This window comes from Ailuropoda melanoleuca, chromosome 10, assembly GCF_002007445.2.
Source record: "Ailuropoda melanoleuca isolate Jingjing chromosome 10, ASM200744v2, whole genome shotgun sequence".
Lineage (NCBI taxonomy): Eukaryota > Metazoa > Chordata > Mammalia > Carnivora > Ursidae > Ailuropoda > Ailuropoda melanoleuca.
In genome coordinates, this window is record NC_048227.1 from 27,255,806 (window position 1) to 27,276,430 (window position 20,625).

The 20,625-nt window shown below is 42.4% G+C and overlaps 1 protein-coding gene across 6 annotated transcripts in view; it reads right to left on the reverse strand.

Moving 5' to 3' along the window:
* The window catches only part of MRTFB (myocardin related transcription factor B), a 179,906-nt gene that overhangs the window by 64,855 nt on the left and 94,426 nt on the right, over positions 1–20,625 (reverse strand). Inside the window, exon 1 of one of the 6 annotated variants that reach the window (XM_019798390.2) lies at positions 13,166–15,981. The exons of the other annotated variants lie outside the window; for them this stretch is intronic. Within the exon in view, the coding sequence (XP_019653949.1) occupies positions 13,166–13,286 (121 nt within the window). The 5' untranslated portion in view covers positions 13,287–15,981. Of the gene's footprint in view, positions 1–13,165; positions 15,982–20,625 lie in introns of those variants that run through there. 6 annotated transcript variants of the gene reach the window in all.

Below are 20,625 nucleotides of genomic sequence, written 5' to 3' on the forward strand. Positions count from 1 at the left end.
AAATTTCAGGATTAGTTTCCTATAGAAAAAAAAAAAACCTTAAAATGCAATAATGTCTTTCACATAATACTTACACCCCACTTCGAGATTTTCAGCTGCTTTTTGAACCAAGGTGATACGTCCTTTCTCCTTTGTTTCTATGTGTAGAATGTGAAATGTTTCTATAATGTGACATAATTAAAGTGCTTTTTCACTCTTAAGGGAAAAAAACCCCACATTATGCGGCATTTTAATAACATATGGCAGTTTAGCATGAGTTGAACAAGCCAAAGCAAAGCACGGTTTTGGTGCAAAAGGTTTGCAAGGGGACATCTGAGGACTGCATACTATAAAAACAAGGCAGAAATGACCCGTTCTGGGAAGCGGTGTGGCAGTCAGCCACAGTCTTGGAAATTCTTTATAAATAGCTAGTTTCAGTTATGGGGTATGAAGGAGGGTAGGTTAAGAAGGGGAGGGGAGATGAGCAGCTGTCTGCAAGTTAGAGGACTCAATGTATGTTACTGAATTGTAGGACATTGGGCAGAATAAACTGCAGAATCATGAGGGGTGAAAAAACCCATGATCCTGAGCAATCAAGTGAAGGCTGGGGAAACCAGGGGCAACAGCAAAGAATCCTCTGGAATTGACTCTGTATTGACTCTGAAGGGAGTACTAGGCAAAAAACAGGCCCTGGTTTCTGTTTTTAAATTTAATTTTTTCAAACAGATGTTTGAGTAAAGAGAATAACGGGCCTGGACTTGGCAAAAATTGATTATGTACTGTTTAAACTGCATTAAATTAGGGGCCCGATCCTATAAATACAAGACACTGTTATCATCACATTATCTTTTGAACAGAGACGGGAGGGCGTCTGAGGGCCCCATTCAATCCGGGATGCAGTGGGTTATTAAAGCAGCAGTTTAGCGGTAAAATTAATACCTGCATTTGCTTCATGAGGTAATGCCAAAAATTTGAAGTCTTGAAAAAATTTATATTCAGAGAGCAAAAGACCGATGAACTTTTCTTTTTCCTTAAAAATAAATGTTTAAAAAGGTGGTGGTGGTGGTGATTAATTACGACAACCAAATGTTACTTCAGATACTTGGTAAAGGTAACCACTGGGTTTTTTTCCCAAATATATAACCGTAAGGATGTTTTTAAAGAGTACTATTATTTCTTACAGCAGTGTTAGTTTACAGCAAAACTGAAAGGGAAGTACAGATTTCCCACATACGCCTCCCCACCCCCCCCAGGCCCCCACACTTGCAGTCCTCTCCCACTACCAGCAGGACTACAAAAATTCAACCCCACCCACATTCGCATGCTTCTAGCTCTTTGGTAGTTTCTGCGGTCAGAGGGAAAGCAGCTACATGCTGAGGGGCTCCCTTCTGGGCCTGGGTCTCAGAAACATACCCCTATTCCGCAAATACCTCTATTAAGAATCCATGTTTTATGAGAATTCTTTCTATTTATTTGTTTTTTTGTTTTTTTTAAAGATTTTATTTATTTATTTGACAGAGACAGAGACAGCCAGCGAGAGAGGGAACACAAGCAGGGGGAGTGGGAGAGGAAGAAGCAGGCTCAATAGCAGAGGAGCCTGATGTGGGGCTCGATCCCATAACGCTGGGATCACGCCCTGAGTCGAAGGCAGACGCCCAACCGCTGTGCCACCCAGGCGCCCCCCCTATTTATTTGTTGAAATGGAAACAACACACACATACAAAGAAGGCATTAAAAAGAAAAGTGAAATCAGTCCATCCCGCTCCACACCTCTCGTCCTTCTCCACAAAGGTAACCACTGTGAAATTTTATGGCCCCAGAGGGTGCTTTGTGAATATTCCAGCAATATTAAATATAAAATACGCAGAGGAGATACATGGGGTAGGATCATATTATTCCTGTAGTTTGGTGATTTGTTTGGAAAAAACCCCACGATATCTAGCTCATTCTTCTTACTGGCTGTATGAACGGCGGTATCTAACATATGGATGTATCATCATATACATATAAGTTTCCAGACTTTTTGCTATTATCAACAATGCTGCAGTGATTATCCGCATTCATTTTTTGGTATCCTTCCCATGATGATGATGATTATATACATAAAATGTATGATAATGGAACATGCATTTAAAATTCTGATGGGGCACGCTGCAATCCAAACGGTTTCAGCAATCTATATTCCCACTTAGGAGGTAAGGAAGTGCCCTTCTATTCATCCCTTGCCCGCAATGTACATCATCATGTTTTAAGGTAACTTTAAATTCAGAAACAAAGATCACTTCCACTCACCCAAGACTAATGGCAAATAGTGTGCCAAAATAATGGTGAAATTTGATGTAACTAATAAGCAGTGAAGGACCAAAAGATGTCAAAAGCATTAGTGAGGGTGATGGGGCAGGTTTCTGATTGAATGGGGAGACATTTATGGTGGTTGTCAGAAGCCCCTCTTAAGCTTTCCCTTGTAAACCTCCTATTTATTCATAAACTTGGTAGAATTTTTCTGATGTTCCTGGGTAGAAACCTTAAGCACAAGACATCTCATTTTTTCCCCCTCCAACACAGCTGAAAGATGTAACAGACAGATTTAAGATATATTTAGAATAAAATCAACAGTACGTGGTAAGAGACTGGATGTTGTGTTTTGAGGAGAAAGAGACAAAGAAGATGACGCCTGGGTTTCTGGCTTAAGCCCCTGGGCAGACCATTTACCGAGGTGAAGAGCACAAGTTGGCCATTTGGGAACTCAATCTTGGGTGTGTGTGAACTGGAAGTAGAGATGTCAAAGTGACAGTTGGCTCTGGGGGTCCAGATTTCAGAAGGTAGGTCTCGGCAGGAGACTGAAATTTGAAAGTCGTCACTTAAGTGGCATTTGAAGCCATGAGAGTTCGCCGAGGTAGAGAACATGGAAAGAGAAGGCAAAAGCAGCCCAGGACTCAGCTCCTAGGAAAGTTAACAATGACAAGCCCACGTATGGGTCAGCTAGGGGATGAAGATCCAGCAAAGGAGGTCAGAGGAAGTGGTCTATGAAGGAAGAGGAACCTGGAGAGTGTGTGTAGAAGTGTTTTTAGAAGGGCATCATGACCAACTGAGGTCTTAGCGCTAGAGGAGCCACTGCCTGGAGTGATGGATGGAAGTCAGACCACCCGAGGTTACAGAGTAAAGGAGGGGCAACAGTGTGAATGAAGTGACTGGAAGCAATGTTTTCAAGATGTTGCCCTGAAGGGTAGGAGAGAAAGTGAAAAGCTTGAGATGTGTGGAATTTCAAGCTGGAACACACCCGAGCCAGTTTATAGGAGCGCGGAGGGGAAGGGAAGGACGGGAATGAATGACTATGAATGAGAACGCACAGGAGAGGAACAGGCAGCAGGTCCCCTGAAGGGAAGAGGATTCCAGCACACAAAGACAGCTTCTGTGAAGAGACACTTCTCTATGACGAGAGGAGGATAAAGACAACTGGGTAAAGCTAGGTATCTAGATTTGGTCTGGGATGTCCAGGGATTTCCCAATGACAGCTGTTATTTTCTCAAAGAAGGAGGAAGAAAGGCGACTTGCTCAAAGTGAGAGGAATGAAGGAAAAGTCAGTTTGAGGCCAGTGACAGAGGTTGGAAATACTCACTGCAGACTGTAGAACAAGTTGGAAAGAGAAACAAAGTTATTTGTTACCGAAATGCTCCAATTAATAATGGCAACAGCTTGGGGGACAGAAGTCAGTCAGGAAACTGGGAAGTCACTCACTGGTTCTGAACTTTATCATTTAGATCAGAGAAAAGAGCACAAGATACAAAATTAGAACATTTGGCAGTTCTTCCTAAAGCTCATTATACAAAGTTTCAGTGAAGCAGAGTGGCAGCCTGGCAATTCCAGTTCTAGGTGGCCTGAAAAGAATGGGAAACAGGGACACACACACACGCGCACACGTGTGCAGGGCAGTACTATTCCCAATCACCAGGAGCTGGGAACAGTCCAAGTGTCTGCAACAAATGAATGGAAATGCTGTGACCTGTCCACACGATGTAATGTTATTCAGCCATAAAAAGGAATGCGGCATTGACACCTGCCACAACACGGATGAACCTGGACAACGTTATCCTCCGTGGAAGATATCAGACACAAAGGCCAAACAGTAGATGGTTCCATGTCTATGAAAGATCCAGAATTAGTAAATGCAGGGACAGAGTTCTGAATAGTGGCAAGCAGGAACTGGGGATGGAGGCAGGGGGCATGGGAATAACTGCTTAATGGACACAGGGATTTCTTTGGGGTGATGAAAATATTTTGGAACTAGGGGTGTGCTTGAGCAGCATGGCGAATATACTAAATGGCTGAGTTGTTCACTTTAAAATGGCTAATTTTGGGTTATGGCAATTTTACCTCAATTAAAAGAAACAAGTTAGCAGAACAACAGACTTTAAGAAACTAGTCACTCAATAATCAAATTTCTCATTTCTTCCCCACCCCTCGCTAGCCCTCCACCACAATTCTGTGAACCACTAATGGCGATGTCACCTTTCAATGGTGTGATAACTATAGCAACAGCCACATTTTATATTCCCTGTCACGCTGAATTTTAGGTTTTGTTGGGGTTGTTTTGGCTCTATTTCCCCTTCTAGATGACATCCCTATATTCTAGCACCTTCTACAATGCTCATAATATAGAAGTTTTAACAAACATGTTTTACTTAATTTTGCGTGGTATACTTAGAGTATACAACACAGTTATATTTTCTAAGGAAGCAGAGTACGATCTCAAATTTAATGGGAGCGTTTTCTATGGGCAAGTGCTTATCACTGGCAGAACCAAGTCTGCCGGTGATGTCACTTAGTGAATTTGAGGCTTAGGGTATTTTTGAATTAATGTCGGTGGTAAAACAGAAGATGAAGTCTAATTATGTGGCTTTAAAGGGTATAAGAAGATTAATAAGGGAAGGTGAAGGGCAAAAGAGTAAAGACAACTATGAAAAACTGGCAGACACTAATTTGTTTTCATCTCCACTTACAATTAATGTAAAATTCATGATGCATTAAAGAACAGAAAAAGCACTTAAGTACTCTCACACATGATAGAGACTAGCAACCAAAGATCACAGACCTCTGGTTATATTTTCAGGGGTCTAACCTGCCAATTATAAAATAAGGTTCTTCTTTAAGTGATTCTACAAACTAGAACACCAAGAGGCCCCAAATGAAATGGTGGTTTGTCTTGTAAGAGCCATGCTATCTACGCTGATGAAGCAAGCTTCCATTACTCGCACTTCCTTTCTGGCTCGGAAGCAGAGCCACACAGTGTGCACACAAACCCACACCTCGGATGGGACGAAGAGCAAACCGCATTTTATGATTGGGAATTTTTAGATTATTTTCCACCTAAGAAAGGGAGACAACAATCAAGTTAACTAAAAAAACTGTGCAAATTAGTGTTTGAAAAAGTTAGAGCTTAGACCACATAGGACATACTGCCTTTCTTTCCAATGTCAGAAAGCCTACTGTATCCTTACGAAGTCCACCGGGCTGGGGGACGTAGGAAGAGGCAGTGGTACAAACTTTGTAATTCTAAATTTGCTGGCAAGGAGGTCACAGTCTAAAGGCACAATTTACCCTCTATTAGGAATTAAAACAAAAATGAAGTCAAAACGAGAATGCTAACGGTCTGGGCTCACACACTATAGGTTTCCTGAATTAATCTGCAGCATGAGGTCAGGAAAACAATGTTTTCAACACTCAGCCTTGGAAATTTACAGGCACTTTGATAACTCTGTGGTTGGCTGCTGCTTCTGTTACCATGGAAACAGACTGCTAAAAATGGGGCACGTTTCTTTAAACTGATCATACCTTCACACACATTGCCTTCTCTTTTTTGTCAAAAGTTGGAATGAATTTAAAGTATGCTTCTCGTGGTATGACAACGTGATGTCAAGCCAGGGGGCCTGATACAGATCGGCAGGGATGACATTAGTCTGTGGCAGACGTACAGAAGGATATTATACATATACGCGTTTTAAACACCTCGTTTGGTTAAAAAGTGATGGATATAAAGTACACAGTGGCATAAAAGGAAGTATGACACAAAAAACAGGCACTTCAAAAGCAAAATCATCCACTTAACTGCTTCATCACCAGCAAGGTAAAGAGGTTAAAACAATACTTGATTTGTTGCTTTGAGACAACTGATTGCTAACCTGTAGAACTATGCTCGCTCTACACCCGAACTTCTAGACTTCTTATCCTCTATGGTTCCCAGAGAAGATACTATTTTTCTTATTTTGGGGGCAATCAGAAATTCTATATTCCACCACATCAGAATTTCAGTGTGCAGCTCCAAGCAGAGGTGCTGACAGGTAAAAGCTCTTTCCTAATTCCTTTAAGATGGGAAGATGTATATGGCATAAAGACTCTGAAATGTTTTCATGTAAATGCCCAAGGCAGGCTCTCCGAATCAAAGGATAATTGACAAGGAAACAGGAAAACTGTGGAATATTATTTACCTCCAATTTTTCCCAGAATAGAAAGCACGTGCTGCTCTTTTGAGGTCACCTGATCCTGGCTCAAGAGCTTGGTTTTTCTGCCACTGTGTGGATTCAGGAATGGGACTCACACACACACACACACACACACACACACACTCACCTACTTAGTTACCTACATACACACACGCAAACAGCAATCTGCCCACCAACACAAGAAGAGAACTGAGAGGTGGGCTAACCTGTGTGCTGTCCTCGTATCACAGCGACTGTACATGATGGTGCAGATGAAGGCATGAGTTGCGGCCCTTCAGTCCAATGGACTAGGGTGGGGGAGGAGAAACATGATGGGCGAGAAGCGCGATGGAGGGACATAGAAGTGTGACCTGCTTCTGGACACAGGGGCACAGCTTCCCTCTGTGGAGGGGTCTGAGTGGGCGGGGCGAGACTGGGAGGCAGCTCTACATCCACTTGAGTGAAGACCCCTGTAAAGACTGTATTTGAGGAAGGGGACCTAGGCAAGGGTGGTGGTCACGATTAAATAGTGCTGTAGGTGAGAGAGAGATTTCTGAGGTCGAACTGACAGATCTGGGGACCTGACCAGGTCAGGGACAGTGTCACGGATCAGTCCCACTCAGGTTCCCAGCATGAGCCAATGGGTGGACAGAGGTGTCCTTCAAGGTGACAGGGAAACTGGAAAAGTATATTTCCCAGGAAGAAGAGGCCCACCGGAGCCATCAGGGATATAGAGGACTGTGCAGGTCTGGAGCACACGAGAGAGGGCTGGCCTGCACAGGTGTATTCCTCTCTCATTTGGACCAAAGCACACATGGGTTTCTTCTGTGCTCTCTGTTATGTGTGTGCACGTTTTCACTCCTATGTTATTGTTTAGTTTCTCACCTTTTAGGCTGCAAGCTCCTTGTATGCTGGCATGACGCTGAGTACAAACGCTCAAATTTCTACAAAATGAATTATTTCTAATAAAAAAATTAAATTATATAACTTCATCTCAAAAAGAGCATGTACCCATATATATATATATTTTATTTTTTTTTTAAAGATTTTTTTATTATTTATTCGACAGAGATAGAGACAGCCAGCTAGAGAGGGAACACAAGCAGGGGGAGAAGGAGAGGAAGAAGCAGGCTCTCTCTATATATATTTTAAATACTGATCATGCCTGGGAAGAATGGTCTTTTATTTTTCCTTCATACCTGTATGTTACTTGAATTTATTATAAGGACCATATCATACTCTTCAAATTTATTTTTTAAAAATGTTAATTTAGTGACACCGCACTGTACAACACTTTCAATTTTGTGGAACATTGACAAAAAACAAAGAAAGAAGAAATTCCCAGAGAAATCAAAATAGATGTTGCAAAATTCATGTACTTTGCTTAGAGAAGGCTTTGTAGCATTATTTCAACTGCCCATTTGTCCCTTTCTCCCACCATCGCTCAATAAATGTATTTTAGTTGAGTCAACAGTACAATCAAGATCTCACTATTACATTTTGTTAATTTGTTGCTTACTTCACGGAAGCTTAGAAACAGCATATCAGAAAAGCCAGATTTTGGCAAAAATCAAACCATAAATAACAATGCTAGTAATCTAGTAATGATTTACAGATCATTTTGTGCATTGATAAATTATTTTATACACCTTGACAGTGTCTTAGCACCAATGAATCACATATAGGGGTATTAGTTTATAACTGAATTATACATTATAATTGAAAGAAAGAGTTCAAATTATACTGTTTAAGAAGGCAGGGTGGGGGATAATACTCTCTAAATACCTGTTGCATAATAATAATAATGTGTCTATGAGATACAGGACACTGCGTGTGAGGTACAAAAATGATCCAAACAAGGATTCTATCCCCCCAAATCATTACAGTCTAATAATGAAGACAACATATCGGGGCGCCTGGGTGGCACAGCGGTTAAGTGTCTGCCTTCGGCTCAGGGTGTAATCCTGGCGTTATGGGATCAAGCCCCACATCAGGCTCCTCCACTATGAGCCTGCTTCTTCCTCTCCCACTCCCCCTGCTTGTGTTCCCTCTCTCGCTGGCTGTTTCTATCTCTGTCAAATAAATAAATAAAATCTTTAAAAAAATAGTGAAGACAACATAGATACACGTATCACAACGGCAAAAGGTAAAAAGCCAAGAAGAGATATAGATCGAGTTATTGGAAATACACAGGGGAGAAGAAATTATTTTTAGCTGATAGGGTCCAGCGACTTTCTTTAGGAAATGGCACTGGGATTGGGTTTTTGGCGACTTTGGACCTGCAAAGCTGGGGTGAGAGGAACGTGATGGGCAGAGGCAAGGAGGGGGAAGGGTAGAGCAGCGCTGTCTTTCACAGAACTTTCCACACTGACGGAAGTGTTCTATGATCCGCCCTGTTCAGTATGGCAGGCACTAACCACATGTGCCTAATGTGATGAAGGAGCTGAATTTAAAAACTTTTATTTCATTTTAATTATTTTAAAAGCACACTTAAACAGCCATATGTGGCTAATGGACAGTGCAGGTAGTATGTATGAGATAATTTCCAACATTTAGAAAAGTTTGGGTGCTTTGGTTAAGGGATTTGTTTAATCTGTTGTTCCCCAAGTTGGCTTGCTCAGAAGATGTCAGACAAATGTGCACCTTTTTCTTGAAAAGATCTACTACAGCTATGTCCCAGCACACCACGTAAATCTAACTCCACTGCTTACTAGGCAGTCTACCACAAACTTTCACATACTTTATTTCAACTGTTATTTACCAGCCAGGGACAGAAGTGGGACTGTGGGCCACTGTAATTCTTCCCCCCGACCCCCACACCCATGGGCTGAGCAACACACTGAAAAGCCCAGATTCCCCAAGTTACGTCTTAGAGGACACCCGACTAGGGTAGCAGTCTGATTCACTTTGGACTGTGTACTGAGCAAGAAATGCACTCTGGTTAAAACAGTGAGTTCTGGGGTTGTTAGAGCAGTCAGTTTCAGTCAAAGTAATGTAATACACAGCCCAGTTTTCTTTCTAGGATTTTTATTCTCACCATCAGAGAACTCTGTAAACTGAACAACCATTTTCCTCTTTAATTATAACTAGCTGGTAGCATTGGTTATGATTCATTATCTTAATAATGACTCAGATTAAACCACTTATCTGAATTAAATCACCTCAATTTATTTGATTTTCCCTCAAAATTTGTAATTGTTAATTCTTCAGCTGTCAAGTCAGTGATGTGTAATATCTTTAGTTCTAGAACCAGAAATTAAATTTGGATCTCATCCATGTTGCATACAATTAGAGAATGTTCAATTTCTTTTGTGGACAAGTCAAAAGTTGAGATTCCCTACTGCTGCTTTGACAAAGCAAACTAGTCTAAGGAGAATTCTCTATCTTGAATTTGATCAGCAGAATTCATGATATTTATTGCTATCTTCACCTAAAGCTGCTAATAATTAAGTTCTGCCACTACACGCATGGACTGGTATTTATCAGAAAGTTTATACAAGCATTAACAGAACTATGAGGTAATGGGCTTTGTTATCCAAGCAATTCTTTGGTATGGGACGACAACCGTTCAGAGGCCGTTGACACTCGTAACATTTTCTTCTTAACTTTTCAATAGGTATTACTAAATTTTCTTGTTAAGGTGCCACAGAGACTCCTGAAACCTATGATTATTTGCTGATAAAGTCTGCTTTCCCCCCTAATAATAATTCTGGCTAACTAGCACTGTCAACAGTAACAGCAATTCTAAAATACCCTAATATAAGTAGGAGACAGAGCACCTACTTGAGCTGCAGACTGGATTGCCAACCCTTACGGTAGACACACGCAGAAACACCAGAGAGACCAAGCTGTGTCCATGTGGTTAGAACTAAATGGACCAAACTTTAGCCTTCCTTCACTACCTGGAAACTTACGTTCTTGATATTAAAAAAAAAAAAAAATCCCAGCGGCTGTTCTTTCAAACAAACCAAAACCAAAACCAAGTTGCCAAAAAGGATTGGAGGACTAAACACTCCTGATGTGAAATAGAATGAATATTTTTGGTGTCCCTGAACACATGAGGTGTCAACCATCAGACACTAAGAATCGCCGGTATATTTGTCTCTTTTGACAAACAGCATAGGGTCTAATTAGACTCTAGGGCGTTTTGGTGTTTCAACAACGCTGCCGTATCAATCAGCTCTCATGGGTTAATAGCACTAACGTATGGTCCAAGGCCAAAGGCAGATGAAGCTCTGCAGAGGACTGTCCTGATCCCAACGTTGTGTTCTAGGAGTCTGCTACACTGACCACTGGAACTCATCGGCAGGCAGTGACAGTGACACACTCAATTACAGATGTCCCATCTTGTACAGGAATGTTATTTTTATGCCACTCCAAATAAAAAAAGTGCTTTTGGCAAAATTTCTATTTTTTTCTGTTCTAATTAAACCCAGGTCTAATCTCTCTTTCAGATCACTAATGTGGAGGTTAACAGTGTTATAAGTATGAATTTATTTATTTATTTATAGATTGTATTTATGTATTTGAGAAAGAGAGAGCAAGAGAGAGAGCGAGCATGCACACGAGTTGGGAGCACAGGGAGAAGCAGACCCCCCCACTGAGCAGGGAGCCCAACACAGGGCTCAATCCCAGGACTCCGAGATCATGACCTGAGCAGAAGACAGACGCTTAACCGACTAAGTCACCCAGGCCTCCCTACGTATGAATTTATATAACAGTAATATAGACAATACTTCTCTCTGCTGTAAATATATAGGGCATTTTAAAAATGAAAATTTAAATAGAAGGAAAAAGTAACAAAGGGCTGAAAAAAAGACAAGCAGAGGGGATGACAAAGTGGCATCAAATCGGACATCTCATGAAAGCAGTATGAAGTACGTGTTGCTTCTCAGTGCCCAAATGAGGAGCTTAAGGCTCAAAGCAGTGAACCTGTCCAGGGTCACAGAGCTCCAGAACAGTGCGCCTGGGACCCGACCCCAAGGACAGCTCACTTGAGAGCCCACATTCTCACTCTTTTGACACTGCACTATCACACAAGTGTAAATGGAAGACATGGTCACGATGGTCAGGGAGACAACCCACACATGATGTAATCATGTCGACCCTGCTCTGCTGTGCCGTTGGTAATGCTTCCACCCTGCCTTCATATTTTTAATCCTTGCCTCCGTGCTCCTTATCCTACTCTGCACTTGGGATGACTCTATTTCCCTCCCCTTTCTCAGTGTTCCAGTAGCACAAACACTGTGTCAAACGTAAGGTATGAACGGGAACTTAACACCTGAATTTGACTTAAATGATGCATAGATATAATTCTTAACTATTTTTTTACGTTAATGATTTAAAAACTTTAAGTTCCCTCAGTGAATCTCCAGAACGTGTCCTAAAAACGCCACTGGTATTGATTTGACAAGACTCTACAGTAAGGCTTGCTGTGCGCAAGCAGAGGCGACCCCATTGTTTGGTTCCTGGCAACAGCTATTTATACTTCATTGTGTGCCGTCTGTTTGGATCTGGATGTTTTTTTCTACCCAAACCCAAAAGTAGTTCAACTCTAAAAAGTCCAGCTATTGTTTCTTCTTCTTATCTTTCAAATCTGTAACAATCTCTATCATCACTTTCTCATATTCTAAATGTCTGAGCAAAAAAAGGAGCAATATCTTTCTGGAAGAAGCTCGACCTGCTACTTAGGCAGGTAAGTCTGCATTTATTCTCTGCGCCTCTAAGATGAGAAGGGCGAGTGGAGAGGTGAGGGGCGGCTGATGACAGGAGCTGAAAGCAGATCAAATGAAAAGAGGTTACTGTGGGGTTTTGTTTTTTTGTTTTTTTCCTCCCAAGGAACCCTAGAAAATCAAATTCCAAAGTAAACAAGCATTGAGAGGGGTGACCTTCATTATCTCAAATTCAGGAAAAACTTAATCTCCATAGATCCTGAATTTCTGAAACCACGGCCCTCGATCTCCAGCTGCTACAGTAAAGCACGACTTGCACTGGCCTGGCCACTCTTCAGTATATGCCAGGACAGGGGACAGTAAAGCTCATACCTTTGGCCATTTGCTCAAATGCAGTGGCCACTGACAGTAATGCACAGTATTCTTAAGCTTATTTTTTTTTTTGCCTTGTTAAAGGACCATAAAACCATGCAATGTGTTTTTAAAAACAAACAAAATGATGCAATGTGCATTACAACCAATTATACCAACCATTTAAAGATATAACTAGGAAAGCACTAGCTACCTTCCTGGTTTTAAAAAATAAAACCCATAAACATGTCAATCGGAAAAAAATTAATTTTCCTGGACTTATATGTTTGTAAACTTAAAGCAATCAGTGCTCTGAAAGATATTGAAAGGGAAGTGGCCTTTCCTAAAGGGGTGGGAGGGGTGGGGCCAAAAAAAAATTGGAAAGAATGACAGAATATACAAAATGAACCTGGAAAGATTACTCTGAAATGAGGACTGTGGCCTCTTAAGTCCCCTTCCTATATTAATTATTGCAAAATCCCTAGAGTTCTATCAGTTAATGAACCGCTAGAAAGAACCACCGAGAACAGCATTAAGCTTTCATTTCAAAGAACTTAGAACGTGTAAGGTACACGAGTGAACAGAGAGAGCAGACACACGGCATGGTAAGCAGACAGACACTCTCAGCCTGGTTGACAGGAACACACATTTGGCAGTTTTGCCCCGGTCTACAGACAGACTGACCTTCCTTGAGACTTTTCTGGTTGCTCCCCTCAAGGCATTCCTTTTCTTTTAATGGTTCGAAATCCCCAGCTGTTAAAATCTCTGGGAAGCCCTGTTGCTGCTTCTTGGAGCTATCGATCATGGTGAGAGGCTTCTGGAGACAGGCAGCATCAAGCAGGAGCAAAGCGCAATTTGCCGAGCAGCAGAGACCAGAGCTCAGCACACTCTGGTCCCCGGTGCCTGGATCCTGGGTCCTGGATCCTGGGTTTCTCCTCACAATACCCCAATCACTGGGCAATTAGGTCTTTAAGCAGCTGAAGGCAGCCATTCCCCTTTAGTTCCCAGTCTGACCTGCAAATACACTCGTGCTGCTGGAAGCCCTAAACTCTCTCCCACATTGGGAGGCAGAGCCCCGGAGGCACGATGCTGAAATCCCACCCCTTTTCCCAGCCAGCCCCCTTCCCTTTGCCATTCCAGCTTCCCCCGCGTGCTGGGTACTTCCATCTGCAGTTTGATGGTCCGAATCATCTGACAAACACTGAGTCAAGCAGTTAAAAATAAATCCTGTAGTTGTTAAAAGAGAAGACTTTGCTGATACCTAAGAAGACAAATTGCTGCCTGTGGTCTCTCTCCGGCTCTCTATAAACACACCCGCAGGCTGTGGAAATACTTTCTATCAGCCAGACGAGCACATTCATTACTCATTAAGTTCCCCAGCTAAACAAACGGCAGTCTAGGGCATCCGAAGGAAGCGGGTCTTCTCTCAGCAGAGGTACTACACTGAATAAACACGCTACCAGCACGGCTGCCTAACGACAGAGGCACCGAACTAGCAAAGTTCTTTGAGGTGTGCTTTTCACGGCGTCCGGCTCTTCCTGGCAGAGCCAGTACTCGTTGCAACAGGGACCCGTACTGCAGTTGCAGCCTTCTGCCGTCACCAGTTCAGACCCGAGCAGCAGTTTCCCTTTGTGCCACTAGTCGGCTGACAGAGTTAACATCGCCATGACTGTTCTAAGGAAAAATCTCCTCCCATGTCTTAAAAGCAGAGACAGCAAGAGAGCTTCAATTTCATAGCCAATTCAACTGGCGAACGGCCCAAGTTTAATCTCACGGGAGCTATCAGCAATGGGCACTTCTCCTGCAAGCCAGACAGACTGCTGTCCACCGAACATGAGGGATGCTGCAGGGAGAACTCTCTAGGTAGAGCAATGCCAGGCAAATGTGGAGACAAGCCTTTTTCAGATATACCAAATATATATCTACCCATAGCTATAGCCCAAAAGAAGCTGGTTTTTTAAAAAATGGTTCAAAGTATGCTCCTTTGCAAAGGCTTCCCAGAAAAGCCACGAGAGGTTGTAAGAGCAGTAGATGGAATCCTCTTCCATGAGGGATACGTTTTGTTCACTTTTCTTTTTAAATAACCAACATCTAGCAGAGTGCCTGGCATATTAGTTTTTAATAAATACTTGTTGCACGATTGAGTGGATGAATTAAAGCAGGAGAAGCTGCAATAGGAAAACCTGTTTCCATGATTCTCAAAATTCTAAAGAAGTCCTCTATGTGCAACAGTCAGTAATTTTAGATGAAATGTTCTCTAAAGGAAGCATGTTTTCTCTTCAAAAGAGAATGTCCACATACATTTTGGATGTGCATCTGACATGATCCTTCTGTGGGACAAAGAAAGGCTGACGTTTTCAAGGCCAGAAAAGCCAGCATTGTTGTCACCACTGAAACACAGATGGGGACTGGATGAGGATCTGTCCTTTGTCCCTGGTTCTGGGGCTGGTGTGCACTCAACCCGGACTGTTCTAGGAAGATAGCTATCTACTCTTCTCCAACGTCTCTTGAGAATGGGATTACACAACACACGACATGGCTCTTGTCAACTGAAATTCCTTCTGAAGCAGCGTAAGCCCAGTGTTGGGAGTCCACACCCCCACAGGAGCAACAGCGCTGAGCTTATCATACTTCTCAAAAATGCGCTCAAATGCTCTGCTACTACTTCTGTCCTGAGGCCTCTGCTCTTCTACATGGACTGTTCCTGCATCTTCAAAGGAGTAAGAAAAGTAACCATGGTTTTTTGAGGACATTCTTTAGGTCAGCCACCTTTTAGCAGTTTGGCGAAGTTTATCTCATTTAACCCCCAAGAGCCCCTTCCGACTGCGATGATTACTGGTACATTATAGCCATTTTACAGACCAGGCCTGAGTCACAAAGCTTCTACGTGGCAGGCCTGCAGTTTAACCAGTCTGAGTTCTCCAAAGCCCGAGTCTTTCTCCTACTGCGCTGCAACGCTTGCTGGCCTCTAGAATATGCTCCATCTCCAGGCTTTAGTTTGATCCTGGGACAGGTTTTAACAGCAGAGGCCATAACTTTTATGGCCTCCTACTAATTCTACTCCTGGTAAGGGAGAAGGAGAGCCAACATAACCAGACTAAAATGCTTTCATGAAAGCATTTCCACTTTTCCTGAAATGCAAGCAGCAGCGGCCAACTTTATCTAGCGCTTGCAGGGTGCCCCAGTCTAAGTGCTTTTCCTAAGTCACCTCATGTGTCCTGATGCCAGGCCTGGGGGTTCAACATCACCACAACTCACAGATGACAAAACTGAGGCCTAGAAAAATTGACTATTATTGTCAGAGGTCACCCATCTTATACGTGGTGGCCAGGATTCCCAACAAGTGGCTTGGCTCCAGAGCCTACATTCTTAATTAATTTGCAAAAAGAACAACAAAAGCCACAAACCTCAACATTCTCCTTCTCAGCATGCTGCTTTTTACACCCCACTAAACTGTGTTGAGGCCACAAGTTTAGAAACCTGGGTCAATACAGAGCTATACCAGCCACTTCTATTTTTTTTTTTTTTTTTTTTTTTTTTTTTTTTACCGGCTGTGTGTGTCTGTTGAGTATGTTAAAAAATAAAACAGTTCTCTTTTAAGGATCCTCTGTAAGCTTATTATTTTTGCATCTGATAAACATAAAAAAATCTCAATAAGGAAACACACTGTCCTGCTGTGGGTTTATATCTGAAGTCTTGTCTCTGTAGTTTTAAGAGAAAATGATAATTACTTTATATTGAAACACACTGTCCTGCTGTGGGTTTATATCTGAAATCTTGTCTCTGTAGTTTTAAGAGAAAATGATAATTACTTTAGTGGTGAATATGCCTGAAAGAACATTTATTTTACTATTTTTAAAAATGTGAAATAATTTCAAATTCGCAGAGCATTTTTTTCCTGGACCATCTGTGAGAAGGCTCTGACATGACACCTCTTTACCTTAAGTGCTCTGGTGTGTGATTCCTATAAACAAGGACATTTTCCTATAAAACCCCAGTATAACCCTCAATATAGGAAATTAACACCAATTTATCACCATCTAAACCATGGACTCCACTCAAGTTCCACTAATTGTGCCAACAACATCCTTTAAGGCAAAAGGCTCCAAACCAGGATCACGTATGGCCCTGAGTTATTTCAACTCTCTCCAGTATTCCTTCATTTTTTAATAGATCCTCAGTCTCTCTTGACTCTTCTTTCCTTAAATTGTGAAGATTACAGACCAGTTATTTCATAGAATTGCCCTCAATTTGAAGACACACCAATTTGAAGACACACCAGTGTCTGGTGTGTCTTCATGATCAGGCTCAGGTTACGGCAGGAGCATTTTGGGCAGGAATACCATGGAGGGGGGCCGCAAATCCCATCTGTCTTATAACCGGTAATATTTATTTTGATGAACCGATTAAGATGGTATTGCTCAAGTTTCTTCATTGGAAAGTTAGCTTTTCTCTTTGTAAGGAATTATTTTGTGGGGCTGAATTATTTATTACTAGGATGATCACCAAATGGTGACTGAAAATTCTATCATTCCTTCTACGTTTATTAGTGGCACATCCTACTGTAAGAAGAAGAATCGGCTTTATGTGGTTTATGGTATCTATTTCTATCACCATGGACTCACGGATTCCTATTTTAGTCAGTGGGTGATAGCATGTTCCTACCATTTAGTTTGATGCTCAAATTATTCCAGGTTTGGGCAGTGGGAGTCCTTTCAAGCTGGCTTCAGTTTCTTATTGTCGTGACCCATTCTCTGAGCACTTGATTATTTTCTGGTACAAGGTATTCCAGGCTCATCTTTTGCTTCTGCTCTGCTGAGAAAGCAAGGACTCAATAGCAGGTGTCCTCATTGCTATTAGGGTGTCAGTGTTCCCAGGCCTCCTCTGTAGAGAATCGGGGAATATGTCTGTGAGTTTATGTGTGTGAACATACATGCACACACATATTTATGTCTCTCCGTATTAACAGATGTAAATGCAGATCTATAATTAAGTACGCACATCTCTATTTATTTATATATATGTTGAAAACCACAAGTTCACCCTGATGCCTCCAATTTCAATCCAACGTCAAAGGTTCTTTCTCAGCTTCTGTGTATTCTCCCATAGCGAGAATCTTGTCTCCCATGGTCTCTCACCCCACTCGTGGATACCCTCTTCGTCCCACTACTGTCACTGCTGTACCAAACCCTACACAGACGTCTCCTCACCCCAAGTGGGCTCTGAAGCCCTCCCCTGGATTGCTGCCCCCACTCCCACTGCCTTGCTCAGCCCCACGTAACGTCCTCTGGATTGAATTAGGGATGAAGGGAGGAAGAACGTTTGCATTCTCTCTGAGTGAAAGCAGCCCACAGTGACCCCATGAACTGCCTGCAGCAGGTCTGTCCTTGCTCCGTACCATATGTGCTACATCGTCTTCAGTGTCGTTTGGCTCTACTGTCACAAGGGACGTTTAACTTCAAAGGATAGGTGAGTAAAGTCACTTTGGCTATGATAAATCTGCTTCCACAGCGTGTGTGTGTACACACACCCAAAGGAGTTGTTTTCGTATGAAAGAGAGTTCCATAAATCAAGTAAATTTTCCCAGTACTCCAAGCATAGATATTTAATAAGCGTGAGAAAAACTGTATGGCTTGGAGAGTAGGAATAATCCAGGAAAGGCTTCAGGGAATCGGAACAGAAACAAACACGGCTCAAGGGACCTACACAAAAACTTGGCAGCCTCAATATACACTCACAGAGCTGCCGATAAAAAAGATATGGTTGAGATGACGCCGCACTGCGGGAAGGACAGACCTGAGAATGTTACCAACTGCGCAACATTTTACCAACGTAAAAGCATCCGAGGGGGATGGATAGGATAAATAATAACAGTGTGGGAACAGATTGTTAAATATTGAGCTGTGCTTCTTCTCTAGCATTCTTGACACTGGACCGACCAAGAGAAGATGCCTTTTCTTTTCATCTCCCGCATCTTGGTACCTTGAGCCGCGCCCTCCAGTAGCCCTCCTGCAGAGCAGATGCAGACCCCCTGTGGGGCTGCCTCCAGGAGGTCTGAGTCACTGTTACAGAAGCCATGCAGAGGGCTGGACGCATTTAGGGAGAAAAACGGCAGTCCAGGTCACACCTCAAGTTTTCCCCAAGGGTACCATAGTTTTAGTAAAATACATATTTGATCCTTAATTTCCCCCCTTTTAAAATTATAAAACCACTATAAGAATATTCTATCTTTAGACAACTACTAAATGGTTACGGTAAATCCCAATAATTTAATAATTATTAAGCCCAATTTAAGAATCTGATAATCAAAACTTTTTTTTACAAAAAAAAGACAAACGGTGATCTCTGAAATCAGACAGCATATCTTAAAAGTCCTTCATTTTTATTACTTTTTAAACACACGGATATCAAATGCGTAGTACTTCAGATACAGAGATGAACCAATCAGCCCTATGGAAACCACTGTTTAAGGAGGAAGGACGCATTTTTCTGTTATTTCTAAGAATAGGATTTGGAAGGACCAACACTGATTCTAACGATTAAGGCCTGTAGTGTAACTGAGTGCTACAACAGGGCAGAAGAGCCCAGTGACTTGGTTTGTAATGTGCACTTATGACCATCTTTCTGCCGGCCCTGCTGTGTGCGCCCTACCCTCTCCGAGGACGGGAGCTGCGCCTTGGCCACACCGTCCAGGACTGGGAGGGGACCATCCATGGTGTGCTGATAAAGCCCTGCTTCGAGGGAGCAAGGAGAGCTTCCTGGGGGACGGGGCACATGGCCAGGGAGGCAGAGGACACGTTTCACTCTCCTTCTAAGTCAGCCGACACATTCCGACAGCACCCCTCAATCGCAGTGCTCCGACGGTATGCAAGTGACCGGGGCCGTCTGTCTCCCCCACCCTCGGCCACAGGATGGGTCATGAAGATGGGACACAACACACTTTGTCAGCATTAAAGGAGTCCTTCAAATCCTTTCTCTGTTTCTAAGCTTTCTAGTTCCCTGTGAACGCATGCAGATTCATAACAGAGAGCCGTCCATAGATTATGTCTTTTCAGAGTCATCTTCCTTGGACTCCGAATTCCAGAAGACAAGAGAGAAGGACAACAGTAGGGAGGACTGAGAAGTGGGAGGGTCACATCCCAGCAAAGACAGGAAGACACGTTGCTAAGTTATGGTCAGTGTGATGGTGGGATAAGAAAACTGTCGTGGGGAGTGTTTCTTCACCTTTTTTGCATCATCATTTCTTTTGCCTGACCCTTGCTTAGAGAATTTTTTCCTCATCACTTTCCACGAAATTTTAACACCACAGATTGACTACATGTCCGTTTACGTGCTGTATGCATATCTGTGCCTTAAACACGAAAGGTGTGATTTTTTTGCCTCTCCCCCAAGAACCAATCTGCGCTCCTGTTGTGAATGCTTAATCTACAAGAGGGAAAGCCAATGTCTCCTGTTCTACTGAGGAGGAAACAGTAAGGTAATAAGAGTGAGAGTGAACTGTAGGCAGGAAACCCTCAATGAGAAAATAACAAATGTTCGCCATCTGGGATAATGATTTTTAGATCATAAGTGAATTTAACATATTTTTTGTGGACGCTGAGGATCTTCTGATTCTCAGCAGCTCTGAGGTACGGGAAACATGTACTGACATTTGTTTTATTAAAAAAAAAGAAACTTCAGTTGAGATATGAAATAATATATTTTGAAGTCACCCTGGTGGTGAGCACATATCCTTAATCCTGGCTTTCTGACTCCAACATTCTTTTCACCAAAAGCAAAAACCTGTACGTTTTTTTTTTCTCCCTTCTTACTAAATTTACATATGATTTCAAAGGCATGTAATTAAGAAAAATCAGAAATTTAATTTCAGGGGATGATAACATCCCAGATGGCTTTATGAAGTGTAGAGGCAGGATGGTTTTGCGGAAAGAGCACGACTTTAGAGGTAAACATGATTCGGTTGTGAGAGTCACGAGATCCTGGAAAAGCAGCAACATCTCTGTGCCATGGCTGCCTCGTCTGCAGAAATGTGATGATGACACTGATGTGACAATGGCTGTTTTCTGTGATTATGAAAATTAGGGAAAAATGCATATAGAATACCCAGCACAAGCATGACATGCACTCCCCCAATGGCAAAGTCT